The 13,001-nt window shown below is 43.1% G+C and overlaps 1 protein-coding gene across 1 annotated transcript in view; it reads right to left on the bottom strand.

Moving 5' to 3' along the window:
- The window catches only part of dlgap2b (discs, large homolog-associated protein 2b), a gene marked incomplete at its 3' end in the record, with an annotated part of 135,984 nt that overhangs the window by 22,267 nt on the left and 100,716 nt on the right, over window positions 1-13,001 (bottom strand). Inside the window, exon 3 of the mRNA XM_080453634.1 lies at window positions 7,467-8,620. Within this exon, the coding sequence (XP_080309760.1) occupies window positions 7,467-8,620 (1,154 nt within the window). The remainder of the gene's footprint in view (window positions 1-7,466; window positions 8,621-13,001) is intronic.

Genomic DNA, 13,001 nt, shown 5'->3' with positions numbered 1-13,001 from the left:
CACCTGAAGATCAAAATCAAAATGTACCCCAGAGCAAGCAGGCCGGCTCTATTAGCTCTACTAATCCAGGGTAGAACAGGAGTTATATAGTGCTGCTTTAATTTACCTCCATTGGTTCAATAAAGGTATCTATAAAGCTCTAACACATCCTATATATTCTCTTTGCATAACTGCAGTAGGCCTATACCCTATAGCCTACTGGTCTGCAAGCTCGGAGTGTGGAATCAACATACTTTTATGCCGTGTACAAGCCGTCTAAAACAGTGTTTCTATGTATACTATGTACATCTTGCATGTATGTATGTGTGTCATCACTAGTCAACATGCCCAAAAGCTGCCAGTTTTTCAGTGCAGGGAAGGGCTATGCAAAACAATTACAAAAGGCTGGGTATCACTTTTATTTACATGTAAATGTGCTTTTCACAATACTGTAGGGGCGGCCCATCATCTGTTTATATCCCATAGCCCACTGCGACTGCTCTGGAATTGCTAGTTGGTTGTCTAACAACAGCTGGGCAACAGCTGATTGAGTAGGATAAGTTTATGCTACATGTGTGTTATTTCAAAAGGGGAAATCCTGCTGTGCCTGTATTAAAGCTGCAATCCATAACTTTATTGTCCTACCCAGGATTCCAACCATGGTCTCTTGCATGAGAGACCAGATTTCTACCACTCTGGCATCCCCGCCTGGTCAAAGGAGAGTATTACTTGTCAACCAGTGGGTGTTCTACCTGACATCAGGGTCTAAAGTAGGCTATGTAATGGAAGTGTATGGAGACTAGCTACCTCCAACCACTACAGATGTAATAATAGTAATATTGTATTAAAATGATTATAAGTTTGAGATTGCACAGCTTCAATGTTACTCTAATACTGTAAAAAAGGCTTAGTTCTACAACTGCACACCTAGTTACTTACAGTACCTGACTATCAATAGCTAAAGAGTGGACCGGGAGGCCACATCATTATAGACTCAGTGGGTGTGGGCGCTATTTTAAAGAAACAGGCGAACCAGCGTGAAGTGCAGTCAGGACTGGAAAATAGCAGAGTACTACCCACGGCGAGGTGCCGAGCTGGGTTGCATTGATTAGGCTGAATAATATTATCAGTGGATGGGTGGCAGGTGGATTCAATCATGACCAGTCAGTGTCCACTGTATGTCTGAGCAGACATGCGGATTATTTTATATTTTAGTTCTCAATAAGAAATATATAATTCCCCATAAGGGCATTTGATGTCTAATTCAGCGAGACTGCACGAGTGCCTACACCTCCCTCTTCAACTTGACACAGACAGCCACCCACCACAGTTAACACAACACCACGCGCCCTTTAAACATTGCAGCATCAGCATCTTCCTGACCTGCCTGCCTTGAGTTTTCCCTAAGCCTCAACATTATTTATCACTGTTGTGAAATTAAACCACTATTAACCACTTAAACCCTATATATTTAATATTTATATATATATTAAAATTAGTGAACATAGCAGATCTACAAGCTCCTAACAAGTCGCATCGTGTTCTCTAATTTATGGAATTTCTTAGATTTTTGTGTTTGTGTATGAAATTCTTTTGAAAAAACATTGAATTTGTTTCTAATTCATGAAGAATTATGCTTTTTTTATATTTTGAAATAATAAGTAAATAAAACAATAAGTAAAAAACAAAATGTATAGGAAACCAAAAAAAAATGAATATTTATTTACTTGACCCCAATCTGGGAACCCATCGCCAACTGAAAATGAAAAACAGCGCCCTCTGCTGTTTGTTCTATGTCTGTTGGCTCTGGGCGGACGATAACGTAACACCAGAGCACAAGGAAACCGGTGTTTGTGATGCGCCTTCAGCGCATCACTTCCGGTTGGTGCGACTATGTTTTCATTCCCACTAACAATATTTCTACACGGAACACTAACACCACTTCTCCCAGAGAACATGGATCGTTTTGGTTATAAGCCCACTTGTTTCTATGATGAAAGAGTAAGTTAAAATGTGAATATATTTCCGTGGTTTTGTCTGCTCCGCGGACGCTATTGTTAAATTAGTTTCGGTTTGTTTCGAGGGGGAAAGATCGACGGACATGTGAATCCCGCCCACTACATGTGATTGGGTAAAGCGTGGCCTACTTCCTGATCTGAATGCGCACTCGTTATGACGAACCTCCCCGACAGATTCCAACGCAGTGCAGAAGCTGTTCTTGAGAGATTAACTTGACCCTGACTTGACTTTGACCCATAACAATTTGTCCGCGACCCACAAATGGGTCCTGACCCACTATTTGGGAAACAGTAGTCTAGGGCAGTGGTTTTCAACCTTTTTCATGCCAAGGACCCCTAAATTGATATACATTTGGCCGCGGACCCCCATTTGAAAATCGTTTGTGCCAGGGACCCCCAGAAGCAAATATATCAGTTAATTTTCGCTTTAAAAACTATTCAAAGATATGCACACATTTCCAAGATTTTTCAAAAATAGCAGATCTACAAGCTCATAGCGTGGCACTCGGTGCCGCGCTATGAGCTTGTAGATCTGCTATTTTTGAATAGCCAAAGCTAAGTGGTTAAAATGATTCTGACGCTATGTCAACTAATTTCGCTGGGGACCCCCTGGTATCCGCCCAAGGACCACTGGTGGTCCCCGGACCACTGGTTGAAAACCACTGGTCTAGGGGTTGGAACCGACCACGGTGCATCCAGCTTGGCTAAGCATCTATACGATTACCAACACAACTGCCAATGTTTCAGGGGAGGGAAGCCAAGCAGGGAGGGCTTTATCTTTGTTACTGTTCTAGTGAGCCCTACAGGCTCTCGGGTGATGCCTGTTAGTGGGGGGGTGTTGAATGGGAGCAGTAGGATCTAGGATGGAGGTACTGTGTGTGTCCTCTCGATGGGGGCTCCTCACTGGCAGGTGTACCAGTAGGATACAATAGTAGTGGCACTGGCAACACAGAGATGTGTGGGGGGGGTAATTGGCATAATGACTAAATTGGGAGAAAGTGGGTACAAATAATTGGCAACTTTAAAAAAAATTTTTTTTTTTGAAAATTTTATTGGAGGATAAACCCCTTGAGATGCAGCATCTCGTCTTCCAGGGGGTCCTCAGGCACAACACACAAACACTGACACAAAACAATCACATAACATACAACAACAACAAAACATACACATAAGGGCTCTCACACCATCCCAGACCAGTCTACATCTGTTATGCCATAATAAAAATAATAATAAAAATGAAAAAATAAAATAATAATAAAACAATCAATTATGAAATCAAATTCAACAAGAATACATGGCAACATATGTCATTTCCAGTCCGAAGTCAAAACCCATAACTCCCCAAGCCGTTGTCCTTCCGTTAAGCCAACTTTATGAATTTAAAAGCAAGAACAGTTAGATTTTAGGGAATCAAGCAGAGATATTTTGAAAACAGAAAATGAAATAATTGATCTAAGTAAAGTGGATAAATTGTTCCAATCAGAAGGTGCTTTAAACTTAAAAGAACGTCTCCCAATTTCTTTGTTTATACCGACAGGTACCTCAAAAACAGGTTGTTGTGTATATCTTAAAATGAGGAAGAAAAAAAAAAACATCTCAATACAGACAGCCTAATTCCCGTAGGCTAGTTGGTTCCTTTGTCAGGCAACTTAAGCATATAAATATGCATTACTAGAGAGGTTTAACTCATTTTGGTCTTAGGTTGAACTAAATATTATGAATAAGAAATACACTTGGAAACATTAAAAGGAAAGGCTGTTTATGCTGCCAGAGCTAGAGAGCAAAACAAGAGATTCACTTGTGTGAAGAATGATGAAAATGTAATGCCTGGTTGTACTTTTTGTTTTAATATTATGCATGTTGCAGCGTTGACATTATATTTTCCTCTATTTTTGTGTCTCTGTCCAGATTTGGGGCCGACATTCATAGAGGAGTGAATCTGGACTGCCAGTTCACTCTGGACCCTGAAGATAATATGAGAGGGGTGACATTTCTTTTCGCTTGAGAACCTGCCCCCCAAAATGTCTGTGCATGACTGTGCCTGTCCATGAGAAATATCCATAAAATGGGGCTGGTACGCTCTGCACTATAAACAATTAGTCCGGAGGCTCTTTCCTTTTATATGCCTGGTCCCTGTTTAAAACATTACATCAGCATCTTAAAAATTGGTTCAATGATGTCTGGTAATGAGCCAAACAGAAACTGGCATCATGAGTAATCTATCTAAATTATTTCACCAATAAATGAGAAACCAATATGGATTATGTCTTCAATATTCTACAGTTGTGTTGGTTACAAGCATATTCCCTTTGGCAAGTGGGTTAGAAAGAATGCATAAAACCATGCGTAACTAGAAAAGTGCACTCCTCTGAGCCAGGCTGGGCCACCCAGGGCCCACAAATTACGAAAGTCAATCGTTGCTAATTGCAATAATGCACACGCACGCACACACACACACACACACACACACACACACACACACACACACACACACACACACACACACCCCCACACACACACACACACACACACACACACACACACACACACACACACACACACACAGACAGAGCTTCCTCCTTGGCCCACTGGGAGTGTTATATATATATATAAATATATGTAGAGAGCAGACTGTCCCGCCCCCACCTATTCATTTCAGTGAAAGTTGCTCACCAGCGAATGAAGCACCCAGAATAACACTCTACTTCATATTTTTTCTTGATTTGAGCACCACATTTTGGGCACCGAGCAGGTACACTAGGGTTTCAAACAATAGAAGCATGCGCAGTAACATTTTAAATGCGGAATTATTGCAATCCCAGATTTGACCACCAGGCGACGGCGACTGTTCTACCGCAGTGCTGGGGGCTTGGTGTGCACACCAATCCGACACAGACATACAAACAGACAGACTCACGGACGGACAGACAGACAGACAGACAGGTGTTACCAATGATACAAATGAAGGCTCTGTTCCATTTAGTGTAGCACAGTGGTTCTCAAACATTCCAATGAGCCAACATGCACAATATCAGCACCCTGACTCTGTTTGACCAGAATGGAACACAACCTTAATTAGAATCATTGGTAAAAGGAAGTAAGGAAGCGGCCCAACTTCTTTTCAATATGGCTGCTGTGTCAATTCGCCAGTTCACTGGACACTTCATGCCAATCCATCTGCCCAAAAAAGGACCCTTTGTCTGGTTTCTAAACATTTCAACTCATATTTTCTAACTATGTAAACATTTAATTATTATGAAAAAAGTAAGCACAGTCTACTAGGAAGTTCTGCCTATACCTTTTCACACTTGACAACATAAACATTCTAAATGGGTCCAAGATTATTTCAGTGTTTGTGAATATCGATATGATATAATAAAATATGCCTTACTGTCCCTGAGGGGAAACTTGTTTTGGACTATATGCTGCACACCATAGTAGTAAACTAAACTGACAATAACTAAACGTGGACTCAAGCTGTTCCCTAGCAACGCAATTCCACCAAGTTCTATAACTGACTGCAAAAGCCAAACAAATAATCTATTACACAAGAGTCTAAACGCCAGTCCACACCAATGCAACTCCTTGCAACTACAACTACTTTGCAACTCCTTGCAACCATTATCACCAAATGGCAATGGCAAAACTGAGCAGCATAGCTGCAACTTAAAGTTATTTTGGCTCATGTACAGTGTAAAACTAATTCTAAATCAAATCAAATCAAATAATAATAATATAAAGCAACAGAATGAGTAAAATCAGACAGTTGTAAATATTTCCACTGTGTCAAACCATTTGAAACAAACTCTGAAGTCCCAGTACTTAGGGCTCTAACTGAGGACAAAGGCCCCACAAACCTGACAATGTAATTTGTTGTTACAGTATTCTAGCCTTCAGCCTCCTTTAGCACCTCCTCTAACCCGAGACTGATTTAAAACAGCACGCAACTTTCATCCAGACACCAAGAAGCCAGTGAGCATTCCTCCTTGCATTGGAGTTCAGATAGGCCATTATTCTCAGTGTCTTCCCCCGTGACATTGATTCACTCAATTGATCTCAACATCTTAATAGACAATAGCTCCCTGAGGTGACCACACAAAAGGGAACCCAGATAAAATATATTGGCTTCACAAACGCATGGACACTGTAATTATCCTCCAAAGAGCAAAAACGATGGCTGAATACAATAGCTTTCACTGAGATTTCTAATCAATACATCAATCATTGCATTTAACCCAGGAGAGCCTCTGGTGATCAATGAAATTGATCTCATATTGTTTATTATTATATTTCAAGATGCATACTGCCCAGGTTTGTTCATGTGTGATTGTGCCTTTAAGCTTTTTTCGGGGAACAGTAGTATATTTCAAAACCTAAATTAAATATAGGACGGCACCCACCGCCACGGTGCAAAGCTAGACACGAACGTCACACCCTCTGGGCGCAAGCCTGTTCCCTCTTCAAATTAAACCTCTTCCCTCCTTTGTCCCTTTTGCATTCGCTGTTACCCTTGTTGGCGATATAGCACCAACGTCTCACGAAGCCCTGCCTATCTCTCAAATAGTTTGATAGACCTACCAGAGAAGGCTAGAACCGATGCCTCAGATCTCAGAATTCAAAAATCCAGTGCCTCCACCTCAGGCCGTTTTTTGATTTTTCCATTCTCGGGATCCGTAAGCCCCTCCTAGTTGCCGTTTGCCGCATTCCATTAAGGGGTCATCTGAAGCTCACACCTCACATCTGGGACCATTTGGTCCATCACTCCCCGAGTTATGTCCCGGACACTATTCTTGCGGACAGATATGTTTTGCAGACAGGGATTTGGTGGCTTATAGTATGATGATGACATTATTATTCTTTGAGACACACATACCTGTATGGGTATTTGTGGGCACCAAATCCACCATTGTCTTGGAGGTGCAAATAACACAGGTACAGTATCAACATTGCGTTTGGAAGACAGATCATATAAAGAGATATATTTTGTCTGTCCTTGGCTAGCGCAAATCTATGGTTATGCATTGCTGTGCAGGGACCTGCAGCAACCATTTTGAGAAAAATGAAGTTGGGATGTCCAAATATAATATTTCTCCCGAGGCACAAAAAGGAGTCAAATCCATGCAAGAAGCATCTTTGTTTGCACCTCCAACACGTCGATTCCCTAGCTCCGATTCACACATACCCTATAGGGTGTGACGTCTTTGTAGCTAAAAGAATTAGATCTATGATGATTACATATGGGCGAAAATATACTGCTCAAAGAAATGTAGGGAACACTTTTATCCCTTAATTATTTTGAGTTTTTATATTCTATACAGTATACACCAATTGTACTAGAAAAGGTTAATGCGCAATGCACAAACAAGGCGTAACAACATTTTCTCTTCATTTCTTTCATCTATCCCTCCAGTTTCTCTGTCAGTCATCTAGGGGAAAAATAAAAATGAAAACAATCCAATCCCCACTCGCCTGCAGGTAGTGACAGGTCCGTAGCGAGGGCTTCAGGTCCGTGTGCATCAGCGGCTTCTCCAGGTTGAGCGAGGACTTCCTGTACGCCTCCTTGGCCTGGCTGACCGTGAGAGTGGACCAGGAGCTCCTCTTCATGAACTTTCCCTCGGGTGCCATGGCCACGCTCTCGCAGGCCGAGCACTTGACATCGTTGTTGCTCTTGGACGTCTTGAGCGAGAGGTCTCCGTAGTGGTGGTGGTGGTGGTGGGGGTAGTGGTGGCCGTGCATGGCGTCCGGATAGCAGTGCTCCGCGGGGTGCCGCGACATGACGCTGGGCGTGCGGTAAGTGCTGTCGCTGTCCAGGTTGTCGTCGGAGCTCCAGAAGCCGCCCGAGCGGTGCCTGCCGCGCTCCTTGCTCTTGCTCCGCTTGCTGCCGTGCTTGGAGGATTGGTGGCCGTGGTGGCCGTGGTAGCTCCCTCCTCCTCCTCCTCCGCCCTCGCCTTTGGTGCCGTTCATCTTGGACGAGCCCTCCAGGGAATGGGACTTGGTGAAGAGCTTCTGGACGGAATGGACGAGGTGTCGTATGCGTCCGGGGCTTTCGCTGCGCTGCTCGGTGGTGGTGGAGGTGCGCTGGTACTGCAGTGTGTGGAAGCCGTCTCGGTGCAGTGGCATCTGCTTCTCGAACTGGTCCATTAGGGTGGCGGGGAGGCGGTTGCCCTTGGCGCCGGCATGGTGGGAGGAGGAGGAAGCGGCGGCGGCTAAGGCGGGGGAGGTGGCGGAGGCTGTGATGGCGGCACAGTCGTCCCGCGTGGCGGGGTCGTAGTACTGGGAGCTGTAGTGCATTCTGGGGAAGGTGCTGGAGATGTGGTCCGGGGGCGCGGCCGGCGGCATCATGCCCGGTGCCATCATCATGCAGTCCGAGTTGATGGAGCTGCGCGGCGAGTAGCGGTGGTGGAAGTCCACGGGGCAGCTCTCCGTGGGGCTGAGCAGGTAGGAGTGGCGGGGGTCATGGTGGGCGTGGTGGTCGTGAGGGTGGGGGTCGTAGTCCAAAACGTGGGGTGAAGGGATCTGGTGGTGGGAACGGCTGCCCGATAAGCCCTTCATGTTCCTGGCTGGAGAGAGCCGGCTGCCTTCATTGAAGTCTTGAGACGGGGACCAAGTTGAAGGCTTCGGGTCTGGAGAAAAAGAGATAGAAGAGGAGAAAGGGGTGATATTACTAATATTAGTGACATTTTTGCAAGTAGGAGTCACTATGTTCCACGCCCAGTCTCATTTGTTTCTGTGTGCAGTATTAAGTAAACTGTTCCGAAGCTGTCCATGCACACATTAACACCAAAATGATACACAGACACAATTGTTATTACCTTCAGCCAGGGTTCAATTTGCTGGGGGGATGCCTCTGCTGCTGATAACATCACAATTTAATAAACAAAAATAAAAATAAATGTTCTCAACCAGTGTATGTTCTTAACAAGGCCGACTGGTGGGCCTTAGAGCCCCTCCAAGTGGGCCGCGGCGGTACAATACTAAGTATTAAATATAGCTGCAAGCAGCGATAAGCGGGGCCAGGGAATAGAGAGAGAGAGAGAGAGAGAGAGAGAGAGAGAGAGAGAGAGAGAGAGGGGGAGAGAGAGGGAGAGGGAGAGAGAGAAAGAGAAAGAGAAAGAGAAAGAGAAAGAGAAAGAGAAAGAGAAAGAGAAAGAGAGAGAAAGAGAGAGAGATAGAGAGAGACGGAATAGATTGAAGAGAGAGAGAGAGAGAGACGGAATAGATTGAAGAGAGAGAGAGATTAACGGAATAGATTGAAGAGAAAGAGAGAGAGAGAGAAACGGAATAGATTGAAGAGAAAGAGAGAGAGAAACGGAATAGATTGAAGAGAAAGAGAGAGAGAGAGAAACGGAATAGATTGAAGAGAAAGAGAGAGAGAGAGAGAGAATCGGAATAGATTAGATTGAAGAGAGAGAGAGAGAGAGAGAGAGAAACGGAATAGATTGAAGAGAAAGAGAGAGAGAGAGAAACTGAATAGATTGAAGAGAAAGAGAGAGAGAGACTTGGAAAAGGAATAGATTGAAGAGAGAGAGAGAGACATGGAAACGGAATAGATTGAGAAGAGAGAGAGCGGGAGAGACATGGAAACGGAATAGATTGAAGAGAGAGAGAGAGACATGGAAACATAATAGACTGAAGAGAGAGAGAGATGGAAGCAGAACGGATTGAATGGACATCTCAACCTATTGCCATTAACAGGAATCGAACCCTCAACCTTTGGATTAACAGGCTGCAACACTACCTATAGTGCTATAGCTTTGTACAGATTGAGGTTGTCTGTTGAAGATAAAAGTGAACCAGTGAAAGCAGCCGACCTACAAGCTCAGAAACACGTTGCTATCTGAAAAGTTGTGAGATTGTAGATCGGAGAGAGAGAGAGAGAGACATGGAAACGGAATAGATAAGGATAATTCCTTTAACAGGTCCGTTCATGAAAGTCCTTGCGGTCTTGTTTCCAATGAGGGCCTGTGAGCAATTAGGGGTTAAGAGTCTTGCTCAGGGACAAATTTCATTTGCTGGCCTGGCCTGGAATCGTACCTGGGGCAACTAGGGCCTCTGGCTCCCTAGGCTGGCTCACTAACCACTCAGCTATGGCCGCCCCTCAAAAGAGAGAGAGAGAGAGAGAGACAGACATGGAAACGGAATAGATTGAAGAGGGAGACATGGAAACGGAATAGATTGAAGAGAGAGAGAGAGAGACATGGAAACAGAATAGATTGAAGAGAGAGAGAGATATGGAAACATAATAGATTGAAGAGAGAGAGAGAGATGGAAGCAGAATGGATTGATTGGACATCTCAACCTATTGCCATTAACACATTAACCGCCAAGAACGTAGTCCTACGGTCCGTTAAATCCAACTGTTAAGCGCAGAGACCGTAGCCCTACGGTCCACGGTCTTTTCGCGCTAAAAATTTCCGGGTGCACTTTTGGATTTTTTTTGATCCACTTCCGTTTCCGGTTTGATGACCGGAAACAGAATTATTTGGGATCCGGTTTTGACGATCACGTCCGCCCTCGTTCTACAGACGAAACTGAAACTCAATTCTCTTCCTGTAGTTTTTTCTCCTCGCATTTCACTGTTTAACGTAATCCGCTCTAACTACAACATGGATGCCGCGTTTGACACGTGGTTTTCACTGGGAGATACAGAGAGATGTCGCAGATGTAAACAGACCGTGTACGGCTCAATCTTAACTCTTACCCTGCCAGAGTTTTTTCAGAACAGTCTGTAGCCTCTGCCAGGGTTTTGACCGATTTTGGTACCTTTTCGCATAGCCACAAAATATTTTTCTCAAGTATGATTGATCCCCAGAAAATTTCTAATCACAGATGAGATTCAGGTGTGGTTTCACAAATGTCAACGAGGTCAATTTGACCTTGTTGTCATGTGTTGTTTGATGTTTGAAAATAGCTCAAAACCAGTGGTTTCAAACCAAAAAACATTGTGAATTGTTTGTCCGTTTCAATTTTAACATTGAAGTGGATGGAGCAGCAAATCTTTGGAAATTGTTATCTCCTTATTCGTTTGGAATATCGAAAAGGTGTCAATACTAAATAATTTTTTTTTTTTTTTTTTTTCCAAGACGTTTTTATACGTCTTTGGCAGGCAACAGCTAATTTCTCAAAGACGTTTATAAACGTCTTTGGCAGTTATAGAGTTAAGGATTTTAACAAGATCTATGGCGACATGAAAAAAACAAAAAAACAACAAAAACACCTTGGCACTGGTGAGTACATTATGAGATTAACCTCTGGCGGTCGATGTGTTAACAGGAATCGAACCCTCAACCTTCGGATTGACAGGCTGCAACACTACCTATAGTGCTATAGCTTTGTCCAGGCTAAGGTTGTCTGTTGAAGATAAAAGTGAACCAGTGAAAGCAGTCGATCTACAAGCTCAGAAACACGTTGCTATCTGAAAAGTTTTGAGATTGTAGATCGGCTATTTTCAGAATGAAGTATGTCATACATTGCAAAAACATACCTTCTCAGTGAGCCAGGACCCCAAAAATGGGGTCATCATTACCATCTGGGGTGATTAATTCTCATAGTGATTTTTGGGTAGGTATACACCCCTAGAGCTAGGAAAAATGTGATAGCCTTGCATCGGTGGTAGCTATCTGTGTGTTATCACTCCTTTTATAACCACAAGCCAAAACACAGTTTTCAAAATCCGAATGAAGCATTCTACTTCAAACTGATGGTTCTTTCTTATTATTGACCCTTTCTCTCTGAAAAATGGTTGCATATCTACAATATTTTTCTATTACAGGCAGTGACAACATAGTGACTATATGTGACATAAGATGTACTTTGGTTTTAATGAAAGATGGAACACAAAGGGTTCCTTTGTAAATTACCTATAGATTTAAAACCATGTTTACATACATAGATTCTAAGGAAATGTATTATGAAATTCAATAAACAGAATATAGTGCAATGGGTAAGAAAATATCCAAAATGGCCACTAAACACACGCCTGGCAATTTTTTACTTTTAATCCGCTTGTCTTAGAATACCTCTGTTTAATACCTATTTTTTAGGGTTTTCATATGTAGAATCCATTCCTGATGTTATTTTTTTAATATCAGGTCAATCATGTCAAAGGTCAGGTCAAGGTTAAAATTGACCTCTGGGAGAACAACAAATGGAAACAACTTGATGAACATTCATGGTTCACTATTCATGATTTTGTTTTGTGAAAAGTGTCATTAACATGTCACAAGAACTGGTATTCATAATAACATGAATGTAAAATGATATAATCTAATGTCAAATATGTATCTTTTGCAACTACATCTGTATTCTCCAACCCACATCCTGTTCTACCTCATCCTTACAAGTATCCTCCTTATTAACATCACTCCTCATATGTAGCTTGAACATATCATCAGTAACCATCTTCACCAGAGCAGTTACAGTACATCAGTGATGTACTTCTCACTCTCTGTGCCCTAAATTGATATTGCACCATGTCACATAGCTCTGACGGTGGGGTCACCCTTAGCAATGACAGGAACAAGAATATCCTAGATCTCCTATCCAAATTTTGTGACATCAAACGACTTGTCAGGTGGGGCTTGGTGGTCTGCCACTTTCCACAACATCACTTGTAAATAAATGAGCCCACATCTGGTGCAACAGGTTGGTCGGTGTTGGAGAAAGGGTCATTGACTTGTGGCACCCACCTCACCCAGCACATCAGGGTAGCCTGGGAAGTTCCCTGCCAGCAAAGTGTAGTGTGCTCTGATCTTGCCTTTGTCATAAATATAAGACTGTCCCATCCCAATGCTCCATCTATACTTTACACTGTAGGTCCACCTGATACACCCCAATACACAGCATACAACAGGACAAGAACATCAGTGTAATCACTGAGCATGTGTATCACACCCTTTCCAGAGATGGCTGCATCAGGGATATAGGAACTCATGGTGATGTCTGCCTCATCATGACTAAATGCAGTATCTATCGTCAGCACTGAAGGTGTACAACATGCTCAAC

The sequence above is a fragment of the Gymnoscopelus braueri genome, assembly GCF_963280865.1.
Source record: "Gymnoscopelus braueri genome assembly, chromosome: 16".
NCBI lineage: Eukaryota > Metazoa > Chordata > Actinopteri > Myctophiformes > Myctophidae > Gymnoscopelus > Gymnoscopelus braueri.
Note: the sequence above shows the minus strand (reverse complement) of the source record. Positions and strands in the feature narration are given on the sequence as shown.